We start from the raw sequence: 19,077 nt of genomic DNA, 5'->3' as shown, positions 1-19,077 counted from the left end.
CACGCAGTCAGGAAAATAAATCAGAATAAATAAATAATATCATGAACTGTCATCCGTCAAATTTGCAGACATCTATCACAATTAGTTCGCGAGATACACGCCAGGTAAGTTAGGGGACACTTCATAGTCATTCCTCTTAATCAGTTACTTTTTCCTTCTGTTTCGTAAAATTTTGAATTTACGCGTTAAATTTAGCAGTAGGTTTCCACATAGCTGATCTTAAAGTGGCAATTTTTTCCGAGGAAATGCAATAATTTGCCGGAACTTTCCAATTGAGGACACAATTGAATGCGTCTATGTGGTGGATGATCCAAAGCCCGTGAGACCCAATCACGATGCGCTCATTTCGAAGAACGTTTCGGGAGATATATTAATTACCGAGCCTTCATGGCGCTTGACATGGGTTCGAATACCCGACAACAAAATATTATTAGCCGATATTAAGAGCCCGTCCTGTTTCTATTATGTCGGCCGAGGTGTTGATTCGAACTGAAGATTGTTTTCCTTTGAGATGCAAATGCCAATAGTTGGAAACTGGCCAAGTCGATCAGGTGGGACCGGCATTCAATAAAACTGATTCGTAATATTCACAATGGAATCATTTAATGGCGACGAGAAATTGTTTGAATTTTTCACGCAACTTTTCCAACGGCTTCAAGCCCGACGACTGCGCCACTGCAATCAAGATTATTTTAAATTACATAACCGCAAGCGACATACTGGATGTCGTTACGATTTCATGGAACGTGTCACAACTGTAACCATCCTGGGAATTGAAGAGTGGAATTTCGGCTTTGTGGCGTCGAGGCGTGGGGGCTGAAAGTGTTTGTAATTTCTGCCTTTAGTACCGACATTAAGTTAATGAAATTCCGTCTTGAATGTACTTACGGAGCCTTAGAAGGGGTGCAAGAAGGCTGTTAAGCAGTCCGTCATCTGGTATTCCTGCAACCTTTGCAGATGATTGAGCTTTGCTCGTTACCGCAAGCTGTTGCCCAACAAACTAACTTTATTTAGAATAGCGCAGCCACGCCCGACCAATCGAGTTTTCGGGTATAGATAATGGGTATCTATACCAAACTGGGCGTGCATACACTACCTTTACACAACATTAAATTTTAACGTCCAATAATTATAGCTCAAGCGGTCATGTTCATTAAAGTCAGGAAGCCATTAAATTTTCAGTTAAAACGATCCTCATCAGCGGATTTTCAATTGGGAAAATTTCGCTTTTTTCCAAACCTTTAAACCAATTCAGTTGACCCATGGTGCAAATAGTTCGGCTGCATTTCCCTCTATTAGCTGCCAATGACAGTGAGGACTCAGGCGCGTTTCCACGGAAACCAAACAGCGTCAAGCAGAACCAGGTGTATTTGCACCACAGATGCTTTTTACGCCTGCAGATTAACAATTATTTCCGATGCCAAGAAATTTAATAAATTGTCCGGATTTTTCCGTCCGTATGGACGGAGATCGAGTGATATCAAAAAACGCCCCTCCCCAGAGACGGCATAAAAAAAGATCAAACCGCAGCAGTAAAAGTTAGAGCCATAAAAAATCTGCTAATTCGCCCTTGCTCGTTGCTAAAAATAATCCCCGAAAAACATTTTATTCTGGAGCGAACCGTTTAAGGAGGATATCTGAAATGGACAGGGTCGGCTTTGGCAACATTGGCAGTTTCCCATTCTCACTTTTGCTCCGAGGGCTGTTTTGCAGGACGCAACTACAACTCAGGTTTCAGGGTGAAACTCTTATTTTGGTACAGAAATGTGGGTTTAAATGGGTTTCAAATTGGCGAAATTCGGACTGCGGAACAGGAGTTTGCTTAGTTGCCAGGTTGCGCTAAAAACTTAACCTCAACATTCGCACTTTGACGACGAAAATCTTGTCTAGTTCAAGCCTTTTTACGTTCTAATATGTTGAAGGTTCAGATCCAAAATGACAAAGTGATTTTTCCATTTTCAAACTGCTTCCAGTCGAAATATTAATGAGTCCGTTTCTGTTCAGCAAGAGGGTGAAGCTAACAAGAACAAATCACAATCGTCGACGTTTGAGCGAAACACCGCGCTATAAAATAAGCCGAAGAAGATTCGTTTATAAAAGGCGATAACTTATAATTTTCTAGTGCCTGCTTCGCGCTATATTGTTTGGAGGATTTGAGGACTCACACGGATCATGATGGCTTCGCAATGATTTACGAGACCATGTGAAATATTTTCTCATGGGTTATTGTCTGTGGGGCGGTTTTGCTGGGAAATTCGGCCAAGTTAACGCGCAAATAATGCGCAAAGATGTCAGGAAATTCTTGATTCAACAACCGGATTTGTGTCAAATATTTACAGCAAAAGTAAACTCAAAATTAGAGAAGTGGAACTAATCAAAAAAGTGCAAATCAACTGCCAAAGGCCGCCCCCACTTGCGTAAATGCTGGCGAGATAAAACTCGCCGGAAACCGGTTGAAAGCGAAATGCGTTTAAACTAAACGAGTTTCACTGAAGCCTACTGAGCCTCTGCCCAATCCTTAATCGAGTTTTCCATAAACAAGTAATACGGGAACGAGCGAGCATCCGTCTTGCTTTGCGCCACCCACGTCAAAAATCCCTAATCCAACAAGTAATAAAACTTGTTAATCCGGGCGTATAATAAAGTTTCGGGAGCCGAAACTTTCCAAGTACCTAATGAAACTATAATAAAGTAACCGCATAAACTTGAAACATTCAATCTGTTTTAATCAACTTGAGTCGTCGGGTCGTGCTTGGGGCTCCCGTTCAACACAATGGGGCCCAGCGCGCATTTAAGTCGGGCAAAACCGCTCGAGATTTAACCGATTTTGTCGTCATTTTATAATTATTTGACTGGAATGGAGAGTGTGACTGTCACTTGAATTGCGACAATTGACAATGACAATGACAATGACAGCAAAGGTTAAATTTGAAAGAATACCGAACAAAGAAAGCAAATTCGAGGTGTTAAAGTTAATGAAAGTATTGAAAAAATGTACGTTCAAAATAGCAGAAGCAGCGCAAACAGGCAAAAGAGAAAACGCGTAGGTAAAGTGATTTTTTAATGTTGAAATGCTTTAAGAGAATAATCAAGTTGGGGCATCGTGAAATTCCGAGAAAACTGAAATTTGTGACAGTTTCCGCGTTTTTGGCCTTGCAGTTCGCAAATCCAGCCGACTGCGCCAACAAAGACAAACTCACTGTCTCGCATCGCGTTCTAAGTTACTATCGCCGAGTTTCACTTGTCTCTCGTTAATTGTATTAGTTCGCCGCTTTTCCAGGCTCGTGCCCAGCCGTCCAGCTGAGTTGTGGAGACTGGCATCGGGAAAACAGGAGCGCTTTTCCGCCGGGCCGACGCATTCATTTCAAAATGGCCGCCAAGGGTGTCGTCAACGTAATTACAAAATGAATTGTCCAATGGCGGGATCTCGGTTGCCATGACAGCCTTGATTAAAACAAGCGAATGTCTCGGCTCGTATCACCATAGTAACTGCGATGCTTAGGCCCGAAACTGTCTCGGGAGACGGGGACGATGTCGAATTTCGTGTTCCTGCCACTTATTCGCCGGATTTGGGAAATTAGTTTTATTTTCCGTCGACGTGGGCTTCAGATACTCCCTTGGATGGAGCGCAGCGGGAAATTGATGGAAAATGCTTCTGCACTGTGCTTTACGACCGCTCCAACGTACGTCGTTCATCATGTGAATCCTGGCAAGCTTTGGCCCCTCACTTTCAACCGTTTTTCGTTTTTGCATTTCTTGCAGTTCTTCTAACTGTTTTTTTGACATATTGACGTTGTGATGTGGCAGCTCAGCAAAGCATCCCAGATTTTCTATTCGGTTGTCATAGAAACCGCATCGGCTTTCACCGAAAACTTGTTCAAAAATGTGACAGTCGAGTTGTCATCGAGTGATTCCTTGAAGGAAAATCAGTCGAGGTTTAAATGTGCAACGTTGCCAATTGACTCTTATCTTTTTCTATCCCTCAACAGCATCACAACATGTAAAATACACGGAAGTCTTTGTGGATAATCGGGTCCTGTCAAACGAAAACTTTGGCTACAGTATTCGAGGGAGAACGCTAGCAAAGGACAGAGTTAGTGTGGGGTAGGGTTTAAAAAATGTTTTTCGTGAAAATGCATTAAAACAATCTGTGAGACATCGTAGATTTAAAAAAAATAAAACAACTTCTGAGACTGATTTTAACACCTCTGAAGATAATGACCGCTCGTGCTTGCGAAACGTTAGGAAAAAATTCATTTCCACCACCAAGCAATACCCGCAAAGGCTTCTACATCTCAACATTGTCGTTTGCATTTACACACGTATCTCTATTAGTAACTTTCCGCTAGTGGCGATAATTCGGTCAAAACCTACTCTTTTTGGGCTGCTGAAACTAAATTCCCGCTTGAAAGTGCAATTTGTCTAAAATAATGTATACTAGTGAGCAAAAAAGCGTTTTGGCCGTGGATCAAGCGGCTGCCGGCGTTATTTTCGGTCACACACGAGTGCTCCTCAGGGATTTCGAACAGTGACAGTATTTTATATTATACAGAGCCGGCCAATAGTTTACTGCGAATTTATATATCTATTTGGATGATCTATTACGTCGTTCCGGCAAAATTACCTTTATTGTGCGCTGGATTTACGAGCATGCAGGAAAAATCCCGGATTTAGAAATCCGGGAATGGCCGTTCCTAAACCAATTAAATCCATCTAGTGTGTCTTTCCTTTGCCAACACGGCCCTTATTGATCCATCATGGGTGCTTTTTTCGGGAATCTTTGCCGTTCCGCCCCCATAAATATTCAGCACGAAACAAGTGACATCAATCATGGCCTTAAGTGACCCGTCAGCGGAGTCCCGCCCGCCATGCCATTCTTTTGTTCTCCCTACGCTGAACACTTGTTTTACTATACCTTCTATTGCAGTCTTAAGTAGGATTTTTCCTGCCTGGAAGCGCTGATGGCTCACTTTAAAGTCGCATCCAAACGAAAAAAAACATCACATTCCATCCAGATTTTTAATTGAACTTTCTAAGTTAAATAGAGTTTCGATCCTTTGGAATAATTCACACACTCACACATACGAAGCGAGTTTTTTTGCGGGGTCTGATGGAGGAAAAGCTGAGTTTTAATTAATGGCGTCCTAAAAGGGCCAAATGAAAACAATTGCTTTTAATTAGTCGGTTTTGTTCGGCGCAACAAAAAGATGGAGATAAAAGTAAATGGAAAAATTTGGTCGGGAACTTAATTAAGCCACATCAGTCAAGCTGGATGAACTGGAACGGACCGCAGCTCCTGGATTTATCGTCGGGGCCCCAGTTGGCAAACGGCCGAAGAAAACTTATAATTTGCCCTCTGAATCATGGGTACTACTTGGGGGCTTTTTATACGCTTTCGGTTAAAAGATGGGGATTTTGTACAAGTTCAGGTTTTAGATGTTTGGGCCTGATAAAACCCCCAGGTTGAACAGGGCTTTGGGGAAACTGCATAATTTGGCAACCTCTGAAGGTGCAAGCTTTTCGTGATGCAAAACGTTCTAGCTAGTTCTATTTTATTGAGTTCCATTTTCAATGTGGCAACTTTTTTGCGAGGAAAGGCGAAGGATTTTCGCTATTAGTGCTGTAGAATTTTGAATACAGAAAATCAATTCTGTTCTATAGTAAAACTCGAAAATCTCTGTTGTTCAATAGTGTCAATGAAAATTTTAGTTGCACATTGAATAGGCTTGACTATTTTTGGAGTTGACTGACTTCTCGAATGCTGCAAAAAATTGGCACAAAATGGTCCTTCAAACTTCGGTCCCTGGAAGTTGCGAATTTTTAGCCGTGAAGGTATCAGTTTGGAACGTAGCTACGGGCTGCAGTGGTGCCGCCCCCATAGAGGTACATGTGGGCGAGCGAGTTAACCGATACGGGCTGCGTTCGGGAATGGACACAGCAGTTTCATTTATTTAAAATCGAATCGTAAAGTGTTTCAAGATTTTGCTATCGCATTTGAAGGAAAAAACACATCTGAATGCGTGCTGGAGAAGCGTATCGGCAATAACCCGAAAATCATCAATTCGATCTAGATTTCAGCTGTTTCATCTCTGCTCCTCAAGAAGTTTACCATTTAATTTTTTAATTTTAATTTTTTTGGATTCGTTGGAGATTCGTGTTATAGTCAAGGTTAAGGTGAACAAAAAGTCCTGACTTTTGATAACCCAAAACGACTGCGTTCAGAGTATCAGATTCAAAGTACTATCGAAAGTTCTACGAAAAATTGTCAATCGCACTGCCATTTTTCTTCACAAGTTGCTGATTTCAAAGAAGTTTGATGGAACTGATCACGAAACTCGAGGAACGGATGTAACTGAGCAAAAGTGAGCTTTGGCAGCTCACTTTTCGGCCTGCCAATTTCCGTGCGACACAGTGCGAACCCAATCTAATCCACTTTGGATAAAAGCGCGCTAATCCATTGCTTTCAAACCTCAATTGCGAAACAAAATAGGTTTCTGGTTTCGCGCCCCCTCAGAGCCTGGCAGGCGGCAAATTTCAGGCCGATTTCTCAAGCCAGGGTGGTCGCGCCTCTTTTCGGATTAACAACACTATTAGCCTAATCCGGCACGTGACCCTGCGCGTGTCTCGTGACGGGCTCTGATAGATGTCCTGCGTGATTTATCGTTCAGAAGATTTGGGACGATTACATGGCGACGTGTGTCCGTGTTTGCGGAACTAAGTGGATGGCTCAAGAGCGTTAGACACGGTTTCGCCCGTTTTAATAGACTTTTTCACTAGTCCTGCTACGCTTTTTCTCCTTGAGACCATTCACTGCAGCCTGCAGCTGCAGCCGAAGGCAACCGGTTGCATTCCAAGTGGTCAAGAATAGGTTAAAGTTAGTCTGAAACTTTTTGGCAGTGACGCAATAACTGCCGTTCCTTCCGAACGGAAATTTCGTATTATTTGCTCATAACTTCACGACCATCGCTGACGCCTAGAATTGAAGAGAGAAAGATTTTGCAATGGAAAACAATGGAACAAACGCTCAAGCTGGCAACCCGGGAATATGAAAGAAAATTTTTCGATCCAATTTCGGAGATGAGTTAATTTGAACTCAACCTCAAATAATGACGTCCCCAGTCATAGCTGAAGACTTTTAGAAAGTCAGAGGGCAGGAATTTTTTTCTCAGGCTCTAACAATTTCTTAAAATGCTGAAAAATTAGCCTTCAGGATCAAAGTTCTCAAAAAACTGGCTTTCAAAGATTCTTCAGGTTTAACCTAGAACAAGTTGTGAACAAAACTGATGTCCTCTATAGATCTAACAAGAACTTGCTACTGAAATTAATGAGTTTTGTGCATACACTTTGAAGTTCGTTGGGAAAATTAATCTGCAAATGATCTGCACAAGGACCTCAGCCCAACAAACACACTCGACTAAACCCAGCGAAAAAACGAACCGAAACAAAGGCCAAAACAAGAGAAGCTAATTTAATTTAAAACGAAATGAGTAGCTTGATTGAAACGTTAGTTGTGAGTGTTCCTCGCACCTTGAGCAGATTTATTTGACAGCTTACATGTTTATTACGTGTACGCGTTCATTATCCCCAGCTCGGGTACGGTCGATTATACCCAAGCCAAGCAACCATTTTACACGGTTTTTTTGACAACCTGTTCGAAGGTAATTGCTTTCTGATATATGGTTGTCTCGGGCATGAGGGTGGGAAGCCCGTGGTTCGTCCTATCTAGGGCCCAAAACGCACCTAGCAGGGACATTGAAATTAAACTGGCGCAGTCATCATTAGCAAATGATTGATGCAGGTTGAATTTAGAATTCAACGCGATTAATCAATAAGCAATCGGTCCATCGAGACGGCGAAGAAACCGCCGAACAATCAAATCGAGAATGCAAATCCCAATACAGTTTCCAAACTCCATAAAATTTGTGCATCGTAAGCACGGGGTCGGTCGAAGTTAGCGGGAAAAGGAATTCGAAATAAAGGACGATCTAAAGCCGCAATTCGCCAGTCAATTGTCACGTCACAATACAACAGCTCCGGGCCCAAAGCCTGCTTGTTTCGTTTATTTTATTGGCTTTTCTATTTATTTTATTGCGGCATCCGGACCGATCCCTTGAAATATTCGATTTCGAATTGAAATGGAATTATGAAAAATACGAGCGGGGATACCGGAATCGGGAATTGGTGCGGGAAATGATGGGGATTTGAGGACATCGGCTCGAATATGGGATGGATTTGTTGATTTGCCAATTTTCGTTCAAGCTTGCTTATGTATCGGCGGTCTCAGCGAAACTCTTCAATTATTTCTCCTCACAAAAACTGCGCTAAACTCGCCTGTTTTGCGCCAACGCAACAAAATAAAAAGTGATTCACATCCCGCTAAGTTGTGAAAACCCCTAAAAATTGGAGATTTTTTAATCGAAAACGATACATTGAACCGAAGGCAACAAATTGCATTGATTTAGACTGGAAATGTGCAACTTTCCAATTGGTAATGCAAGGCTCCGTTTTTGCAAATCGCATGGATCCAGTCGAACTCAAATGAGTTCGCACGTATTTCTTGATTCGATTTATTTTCGCTGACGAGGCTCAAAGAAACCACTGTTTCAGTCGGTGGTTTCTCTGCTTATATTTACATCAAATCAGGGGCCGGATCGGGATTATCGACGTCGTCTTAGCTGGATGGTTGTATTGAAATTTTTTTGTCAAAGTTCTGTTTTTCAATCTTTTTCTTGCACGCTGCTGCGCTTTTTTGGTCCAAAACAATCGACTGGGTTCAACAGACACGCAAAAAGTTGACTTTGGGCCAAAAACGGTAAGAAAACTTAAATCGCTCTATTTTTTTGCAATAGTCAAAAACTTTACATCTACAGGGTGGCCCACCTTATTCGAAACTTTTCTGTACAAGGTCACAAATCGGAATTTCTGGTTCAACTTTTAGTCCAGTAAGTGTTTAACTTTTAATCCACCTATACAGGGTGCTCCCAAAAAAGTTACATATGAAATTTAAGATTTTTCAACGGGACACCCTATATATGACTGCATTGTTAAATTTAACGAAAATAATTATGGTGGACCAAAAGATACCTTTCTCCAAATGTGATTGATTCAAAATTCCCAACCTTTAAAAATATAGAAAAATGTCAGATTTTCTGAGGCTCTTGAAGTCTCAAACTCCGAAACTCCGAAACGGTTAGAAATATATTGAGAGTCTTAAAAACCATTTCGAGAGAGAGGTGCTCCAAGGATTTTTTTTCTTAATATTTTTCAGAATTCCTAACCTTTAAAAAGTTAGGATCAAAAATTTCAGATTTTACAGCTCTTTCGAAGTTTAACAGCTTCTATCTGAGAGGCGGCTGAAAATTTCTGAAAAGTTGTTGACCATTTCAATAGAGCATTTCCCAGGCTAAATTTTTCTTCTGTGCGCTGAAGCAAAATTTGTAACCTCCAAAGAGATGGAGCCAATATTTGATGAAACTCACATTTTCAGTTATAGCGTGGAAATGATAAAAACTCTTTGAAAACTTATTAGAACATTTTCGATGGAGCCCTCCCAAAACTGTCTTTTTCTACTTAGAATTTTTCAAAATTCCTAACATTTAAAACGTTAGGAGCAAAAATGGTTCACTTACAGCGCGAAAAGATTAAAAATATTTGAAAACTCATTAGGAACTTTTCAATAGAGCGTTCTGAGAACTGTCTTCTGCTCCTTAATATTTTTTCAACTTCCTAACCTTTGAAAAGTTAGGAGCAAATATGTCAGATTTTACAGATCTTTCGAAGTTTAGAAGCTCCTATCTGGGAAACGGGTGAAAATTTATTTCCGAAAAGTTGTAAAAACCATTTCGGTAGATTTATTCCCACGCTAAATTATTTTCTTTTGCGTTGAAGCCAAGTTTGTAGCCTCCAAAGAAGTGGAGCCAACTTTTGATGAAACTCTCACATTTTCAGTTATAGCGTGGAAACGATAAAAACTCTTTGAAAACTTATTAGAACATTTTCGATGGAGCCCTCCCAAAACTGTCTTTTTCTACTTAGAATTTTTCAAAATTCCTAACATTTAAAACGTTAGGAGCAAAAATGTCAGATTTTTCACATTTTTTGGGGTCTATCGGGGAAACGGATGGGAATTTCTGAAAACTCGTAAGAACCATTTCAACAGAGCATTTGCCACGCTATATTTTTCCTCTTTGCGCTGAAACAACATTTGTAACCTTCAACGAGGTGGAGCCATCTTTTGATGAGTTGATGAGAAATTCATTAGAAGCTTTTCTATAGAGCGCGACTTTTCCAACTAAGTCTTTGTCCATTTTTCTAACCTTTAAGAAGTTAGAAACAAAAATGTTTTCTGCACATATTTTTCAAAAAAGCTCAAGTCATGCACACCTTAAATTCTGAAGATTAAATCTGAAGATTTCACCTTAGATTCTGAGATTTGCTGTTCTCTCCTTCACTCCCAATTCTCCAACTCCACTCAACATTTGCTCACTAGTCGACGGGTATCGTTTGAAAATTGTATCACGTTGCGTATTCATTGCGATCCATCAGAAAGAAACGAGCAGAAAAATACTTCGATTATTTAAATTTGCCGGGAATTTTAAACCAAATCCAGATAAATCGCTTGGCTGACTATATCCAGACCATGTCGCAAACGTCGGATTACCCGCAACTTGGATTTTTCCGTCTGCTAAAACCTTCCAAAGACATCAACAGTTTCAATCCGATTTTGATTTTATTTAGTGGTTATGCCAAAACCAAAAAAATGAGTCAATCAAACTCCCTATGAATCCCTATAAATCCTGCAAATTGCCTAACGGCAATTTTCATTTTCCTATTGGCTTGTCGCGATTGAAAAAAAAAGAGCAAAAAGAAAGACCGTTTAATGGCGACCTCGACGGTAAACTGCAATGAATTCCCAAAAAAGAATAAAACGTTAAATAGAAAAGTATTAAAACCTGGGAAATTTATCGATGGAAAATGCGATATTGGCCGTCGAAGTTTAGCATGCTTGAAGGTTTACATACCCGGTGGGCCAAATAGGGCAAAGACAAGGAGCCGATGTTGCCGGGAGAAAAAGCGGTTGTTTTCCTAGGTGTTTCTTTGGGCCTCCCGGTGCGGTGCAAAGGCAATAAATAAATATGCCCAATCAAACTTTCCAAATTTCGCTCTATCTAACCAATATTTTACAAGGGCGATTTTTCCTGCAGGAATGGGATTGACACACGCAAGCAAGGACATTGTCTACAAGCACTTGGTAGATTACCGCACGTTTTTTCTTAGAGAAATCGATGGGGATTTGGAGTTTTACAACGAAAATGATTTATTGTGCGGAAAGCGGAAGAATCCAGTGCTGATACCGAAAACGATTAATAAGCGGCAGGGACTAAATGCAAGATTCAATGTAAAATTGCGCCTCTTTGCCTATTGTACATTTAGGGCATTTCTGTTAACTGGGCGGCACAAATGGAAAACAAAAAAAGCGTTTTCGAGCCGTGACAAAGAATAATGATGGCGTGAGTCGCCTGTGCCTCGCACCAATTTCCTGCTAATTCAATGTCTTTCAATCCGAAGATACGGCGTGATTGATCGCCGCTGAAGACCCGCCCAATGGCGGCTCTTTTCGCACGAGTCCCCCGGAATTAATTCCACTATTTTCACTAGGACCTCATCAGAATGATTCATTAAAAACCAATTAATTCATTATCTGGAGACGTTTGGTTCAGATCAACACTTTTTGGTGGCGTTTCAATGCAACGTGAGTGAGAAATTCCGTTCTAGGGAAATCAGAACAGGCAAAGTGGGTGCAAATAATTGACTATTCCCGGATGTCACTTGTTCGGCGAAATAATATTCCGGGATAGACTGAATTATACCCGAGGTCCGGAAAGAGGGCCCTTTTTCCGGCCCTTTTCACAATATTTTGCCCAAATTAGCCTTTTTCCAGTCCCGGCACGTTTGGATCAAGCGGTGAGGGGATGGTGGCCATGCATGCCCAACTAGGGCCCATGTCGTCTGTTTTATTGCCTTGGAGCCGCCTATATTAAAAAACATTAAATTTCCGTGTTTTAAAGGGCACAGGAAATATTATAATAAGCAACTAGTCTAGACAGAGAGTTGCTCGGTGGACCAAGGTGGACAATTGCAGCTTCCAACTTCTAGTTAGGTAAAAATTCCTTCAAATGGGCTGAAATCGCTCCTCTAGCGAACGCTCTATACAAAAGATTCCAATGATTTAAAAAAAAAACCACCCAATTATCCATCAATTCAGCCAAACGAAAATTATTTACCTTGAATGGTATAAACGATCAGTTGATCGGCTTTTTAACCACAAAATCGTCGTGTGAAAATCAGGCCAGAATCTACATAATAACTGTCCCAGTGATTGAACCGTTATAAAACATGGAATTCACAGGATTTTTTCAGCGATATAGTCAACATTGTAATCAACAATCAGCCGAAATAAAGCGCATCGAATCGGGATGATGGAAAAAAGTCCGGGCCCCATCTCGCGTATACTGTTGAAGAAGTTCGAAATTACATTCTATTAAAAGGCAAAGGCAAATAATGGACGACGATGGAAAAAACGGCTGAACCGAAAAAAGGAAGCTGTCAAGTGAGAAACGTATTAATAATGTGAGGTAATTGGCATCAGGCCAATAGGAAGTCTGAATAATTTAGTTAGGTTGCTTTTTTCGTTTTCGAGTTTCAGGAAAAAGTTAATAAGGTGTGGAAATAATCGTTTTCGCTTTGTGTAATGAGAAAGTCCGAGTAATTTGCCGCATTATTTTTATCGAATTAATTAGGCCTTCTTGGTAAGCAGCTAAGAAGTTGGTAATACTATCTAGTAATTACGAGCGTGATGGATTTGTTTATGATCGCATCCTAATGCTGTTTCCTGATTAATTTACCATTAGTGCTCAACTTAGAAAAAACCAGTGGTTTTCTCAGTAAATTGCGTACTTTATTTCCGTCCAGTTATGATAGATAATGCCCCCGATGCAAGTTATGCGATATTATCCAGATAAAAGGATTAGGAAGATAGAAACGGGCGGGCAAATGCATTAATGCGCCCTAAAATCCGGGTTTTTCAACCCGGTGTGGGAAATTTTTTTGACCGCCCATCGCCATAATTCACTCTGATGGATGCGATAGATAAGGCTGCAAAGCTTTTACTGCTCGATATTTATCCAATAGCATGGGATGCATATTGTAATTTGCTTCCAGGATTTATTCCAATCCCCAGCTTTTTTTCCAAACTTTATTTCTCTAGGGAATTAATAATAGATAAGTACTAAACTATATCGCCTAAATACTCCACTCTATCTAGGGATTTTGGAGGTATACAGTGGGGCTCTAATGAGGCAGTAACCAGAAAGTCACCTTTCTTTTCACCAAACTTTTAATTTGCCTGCGTTTTAAAAACGAAATTGATTCACTGATTGATAGTCTAAGGAAAAAACTGTAGTAACTGTAAACCTGTTTCTGAAATCTTAGGCTGCTGTTGCACCTTTGACTTGCATGCAAGCTTTCAGAGAGCGAGATTTTGCAATCTTAAATTTTAACATTAGTACTTTTATCCTCCTGTCGCTATTTTAATAATGATGACCATAAAAAGAGAAATGCAATTTTTGAAACGCTTAATTTGGATTTTTTGAATTTCTTTAACTTGAAAATTAATCCTCGCTTTTCATTTTCCACACATCTTGATGCTCTTCTATAAAAGAACCCACTCATGAGGAAATAAGAAAAAAAGAGAGAACAAATGTGCAAAATATTCAGACATTGGACCAGTTTATTTTATTTTGACCAACAAGAAGGGTTTTTCACCATAAAAACGTAAAAGCTAAATTAAAACAAATGTAAAATTTGTAGTTCAGAAACTCCTAAATACCAAATTTCAATAATACAAGGGCATTATTTAAAAAAATGTAGGAAAAAACAAAAATGAAATTACATTTTTAACACCCTCTAAGTATCTTGGAAACTGTGCACTTTTGGATTTTTGGAAACTCTTCTCATAAAATGACTGACCTACGAAATCACGCCCTTAAATGTTGCCGAGTCCTTTTTAAACATCCGGACGTTGACGGATTTCAGTTTGACAGTGACAACATTGGAGAAGTTTTTTCCATTTTGGCCAAAAAGAGCAAAAAGTAGCAGCCAGTTTTTTCATCATCAGAAAGCTGGCTGTTCACTGAGTAATAAGTGTCTTGAAACTTACCAGAAGTCAGGAAAATAGTGAACTAAACCTCTATGTTCAAGTCAATCTTGCTGGTTTTTACACGATTTTTGAACCCTCTTAAATACATAAAATTTTAAAAACTTTTACTTACAGAGATCGCATTTTGAATGCACACCTGCAGGTTGCTCATCTATCTTAAACTGGGGCCCAGATTGCGTGTAAAAGGGCACAGTATCGAATAGAAATGAAGACTTTAAACATCAACATTCAGAAGGTATGTCGAATTTTTGACGTAAAATGACAGCTAAATAATCCATACAAACACATCCTTGGCAACGCAGTAAACAAGTGTTGTGTCTACTTGTCATTTATGAGTATTTTTAGAGACAAGTGCATACTTAATTTTTATTCAGGTCTATATTGTTAAGTTAATAGGAATTAACGTGTTTTTGAAATATTTTATTTCCAAATTTACAGAAGTACACAATGTTATTAAGTCATTATTAAAGTGAATCCAGATTTTAGAGTCGTGACGATGGAAAAGAGAGTCGTAGAAAGTGTTGTTAAAAAATAACTCAAGCATTCCTCAGTGTATTTGGAAATGTCCCCAATACAAACTCTTGGAAGGCTGAAAACTCCCCAAAGTCTCGCATTATCAGACCGACACTTTCTCCCGAAAAGCTCCCCATTGAACCCCTAATTAGCAGCTGCATACCCAAATTAACAATCAACCATGACTAATTACCCATTTTTCCGTCCAGATTGGGCCTCTACCACTTGGCCCTGAAACTTCACGCACAGTCTCCCAATAAAACATGTTCTAACCCACATCGGCGCTAATAAATTCGAGCAACATAAAATAATTAATGCTACCAGCGTTAAATTAAATCCCCAATTATACAAAGTGAGCTGCAGCCCCCCTTTTTGGGCAACAAAGCACCACCCCCCGGCCGTTAATTAGCTGCGCCTCTGACGGAAAAAGCGTCACATCACGCCGCCAATCCATCAAAAAATAATAACGGCTAAATTTCAACTAGCCCCAAAAAGGTCCATCAATTTTCGCGATAAATAACGAAACATATTGACACCACCTTATATTTTTCCGTAATGATATTCGACTGTTTTGGGGCGGCGCCGACCCATAGCCGTCCCTTCAGTGGGCCAATGGGGATTGCCAGCAAACAGAGAGAACGGAGGAGGAACCGCCCAACGATGGCAAACCAGTGGCCCGTTACTCCGCCGCGATACAGTTGGCTTTGAAATAGTTGAACGCCAAGTTCAGACAATCAACTCTGGCTGGTTATCAACGGTTTTTTTGCCCTCCCAATCACGAGAGTTTTTCGAATTGATAACGCGAGTGTGGTTTGTGATGAAAGTTGCTGGAACTTGGATACCGATCGAGAGCTTGGCGGCTGCCATCCACAGAGAGCGACTCTAATCGGAAAAATCGTCCAGGAAAAGTTGGGAAACCGCGCGACGCGATATGACAATTAGCGCCAAGTGACTAGCAGTGAATTTATTCGCCGCCAAAGTGTCCCAAGAGCTCAACAAGATGGTTCTGGAGTCGGGGGTTTTGCCTCCGCCTCTTCAGCTCTATGCGGCAGCAGCTGCCCATCTGGCACCACGGCCTCCATGGGCGCCTCTTCTACAGTTTCCCGGTGCCGCTCAGCTCTTGGGCCAATTTCCCGGCGCTTTTTCGCCCTTGAATCGCCCCAGATACCCGCATGGTTTAGGGCCGGGCATGCGAGCCCCTCCTGGACCTCCGTCGGAGGATTCGGGCAGCGAATTAAATGGTAAAGGTAAGGTTTTTATTAACCGCCAATTTTCTCCAAATTTATCAAATTTCCGAGTTGTCCATCGGTTGTATCAGGGGCCAATACCCAAAGACTCTGAGCAAACATGTGCTTGGCACATTCAATATGCAAACACTTAGGAGACTGTGCTCTGAGCAAAGCAAATTTTGAAATTTTGGACCTGGATAAATTCCGATTGCTTGGAGCGATTTGCTTTGCGTTTGAAGCCTCATTGAGCCCCCTTTGTTTTGGATTCGTCAATGTTTTGGCTCCAACTAGGCACCTGGGACGCATTTTCTACAGGGCGGCAAATGAAAAAATGCAAAATTTCGCAAAGCTATGCAGAGCTTGCTCCTAGTTGGGCAACACAAGAAGTTTTTTGGATCTAGACACCAAAAGTTTCCAGATATACCAAATATTTAAATGTTCGGCCATCTGTTTTATTTACATCTGTTCGATATACAGGGTTTCACAAAAAAATCCCCAAATCAGAATGGTGTCTGGAATCTGTGATTCTTACCGATTTCCAACTAAGTGAAGTTTGCCTTCAAATATTCTGTTCATTTGTGCAACTCAAGCCTACTGTGACTGTGAAGTTTTAACTTTAACATAAACCCTGGGTTTTGAAAATGAGCCCAGGGGAAAGAAAGTCATCACCGCAAGGCCAAAAAGCTGATTTTGTCAATCGGTTTTTTTGCGTTTATTTGAACCGAAAAATGTTCACTCTGTTGAAATTTAGTACGAAAATTAATGGAAAGGTGAAGAATCAAACGTACCTACACAAAAGCATCTGAAAGTGCCTACCTACAACTAGTTGAAGAACAGATGCAAAAAGACATAACAATGAACTAGGTAACAAATAAAATCAAAAAACATTTGTAATAAAGACAAGAATTTCGTCGGTAACATCCGAACAAGAAATAATGTAAGACAGTGCAAGTTTCGAGGTTCGCCAACCTCAGGCACCCCCAGGACCTGTTTCGAGCCTATTAGCTCTCATCAGCTGGGTTCAGCCACTTTATTATACCAATAAACCGTGCAGGTTTCGGAATCGCTAATTTCAGGCTGAACCCAACTGATGAGAGCTAATAGGCTCGAAACCGGTCCTGGGGGTGCCTGAGATTGGCGAACCTCAAAACCTGTACTATCTAACATTTATAATATTGAAACTTTTATCAATTAAATCTAATGTGGTCAATTATTTTGCAAGTTCAGCCTCTTAATACATGCAAACTATATGGTGAAATGCATTCAAGGCCCAGTTTGGGTTTCTTCCTGAATGACCAACAAAATAAACTAATCAAGCAACAGAATTAAAAATGACAAAGTGGCACAAGCGGGAGAGGAACAGCAAAATTTTAGCTTTGAACAGAAATAATGTTTGCAAAAGAATCCAGGTCAAACAATAGACACAAAACATTTTAAACTGGGAGATATAAAATCACTAAGATTAACAGAAACAGTTTTTCAGCTTTTTGCATCGTTTTCGTCCTTTCGCTGACGGGAAAATATCTCACTCGACTTCAACAAGCTGATTAATGGTATCAATGGTTGAAAGGTTAACAGTATAGGAAATCGATTTTATACGCGTTTCGATATAAAAGTTCTGCGTTGTTCACCAAGCTTTCGAAAAATGCAATTTTTTCTGAACACCGCATAAGACCATTATTTTCTCAAAATCCTCTAAAACTTCGGTCAACACTACCCTCCATTGTTACTTCTGCTAAAGCCAATCAACATACAAGAAAGACTTGACTGGGTGTCCGAATGAAGACAGGTTTTGGTTGGATTTTCATAAAGCAATGTTGCTTAAATTAGCTGTTGCTTCTCGGTTAAACTGTGGTATTCAAATATTTGAAGCTATTTAAGCAAGCGAACTAAATTTTCAAAAAAATGAATTCTGAAGCTCGATGCAGTTGCACTTTAACAACAGTCCTGAAAAATGACTTGCCACTTGCAAGCCCTGCTAACGATGATTATAATCGTCTCAACGTTCCGTTAATTACAAATTTAAATACTTGCTCCAGAAAAAAAACGCCGCTTGATTAGTCTTTAAGTATTAGGTTGCATGTTTGAATGAAATTTCGGCACAATCGCTTTCCGCAACCGCATTCGTCCGACAACTCGAACAACATTCACACACTACGCAAGTATCATTCTTCGTGAAGATGAAGATAAATCAAATCGATCACAATAAACCAGGACCGATTGTTATCCCAAAATTGCATCAAGACACCCATAAGTCCTCTGAATACACCGAAATAATTACACAGGACTAAACAGATTTTTTTTTGACGAAACAATTTATTTTTTCTGTGCTCGGCTGAATAGGCGCATGATTACCTTGCGGTTTGATCAATACGAAAAGAAAGATGAACCGTGAAATTAATATTATTTGCTTATGTAAACAAGGTTTAAATTGATTTGGTAAGTAGGGCAATGATTTGGGAAGTTTTGTTGATTTTATGAACGCATCGGGTAGAGTTAACTGAACCTAAAAGTAGGAAACACGTTTTTTTGCTGGCAGTATTTTTGTGTGTTTTTTCCAAGGGGAACGCACTTCTGGCAAATGTTCGGCACAGTTGGACACATTTCTGGCTGCAAAAATACGTTTTCCAACTAAACCTCGTGTTTCCCGGATCAATCGACAACAAGCAACTGGCCATCAATAGCGTCCGATTGCGATAAAAGAAGAACGAAAAGCCCAATCTAATTCGGTCCCGGTCTATTGAAATTTCCTGATAAGAAACCCCCGCCGCGAATCATATAATTTCATATCGTCGACGTTTTGCGAAAATCAAATAATATGATAAATAGAATCAATTCGTCTCGGAAAATAGAATTTTCCGGGCGGACATCAGCAATATGACTAAGGGGGTCATTTATCTGGGCTCGAACAGAGCGGGCTTCAGCAGGAAACATAGCCATTTGTATGGAGTTGTGGATTTTTGTGAGTGACGCACTTTATTTATGTATTGGAGTTGATTCCAAATCAAACTAATTCCTGGGTTTCAGTCATTTATTGTCTCTATTTATCAATTAAAAAACGTTTCGGTGTTTTCCACCATCATCAGTTTCAATGTGTAGCGTTGTTGCTACTTTAAG

At 40.3% G+C, this 19,077-nt stretch overlaps 1 protein-coding gene across 2 annotated transcripts in view; it reads left to right on the top strand.

The window, feature by feature from the left end:
- The first annotated feature begins 15,406 nt into the window (after positions 1 to 15,406).
- Positions 15,407 to 19,077, top strand: part of LOC109545376 (homeobox protein unc-4) — a 14,183-nt gene continuing 10,512 nt past the window's right edge. The window contains exon 1 of one of the 2 annotated variants that reach the window (XM_019916041.2): positions 15,407 to 15,972. In XM_019916041.2, coding sequence (XP_019771600.1) covers positions 15,732 to 15,972 — 241 coding nt within the window. In that variant the 5' untranslated portion in view covers positions 15,407 to 15,731. Of the gene's footprint in view, positions 15,979 to 19,077 lie in introns of both variants that reach the window. The other variant, XM_019916040.2, reaches the window with a different exon arrangement.

Source organism: Dendroctonus ponderosae, unplaced genomic scaffold, assembly GCF_020466585.1.
Source record: "Dendroctonus ponderosae isolate FM_Combo_2020 unplaced genomic scaffold, Dpon_F_20191213v2 Dpon_F_20191213_2, whole genome shotgun sequence".
Classification (NCBI taxonomy): Eukaryota; Metazoa; Arthropoda; class Insecta; order Coleoptera; family Curculionidae; genus Dendroctonus; species Dendroctonus ponderosae.
This window is presented reverse-complemented; position numbering and strand designations above follow the sequence as displayed.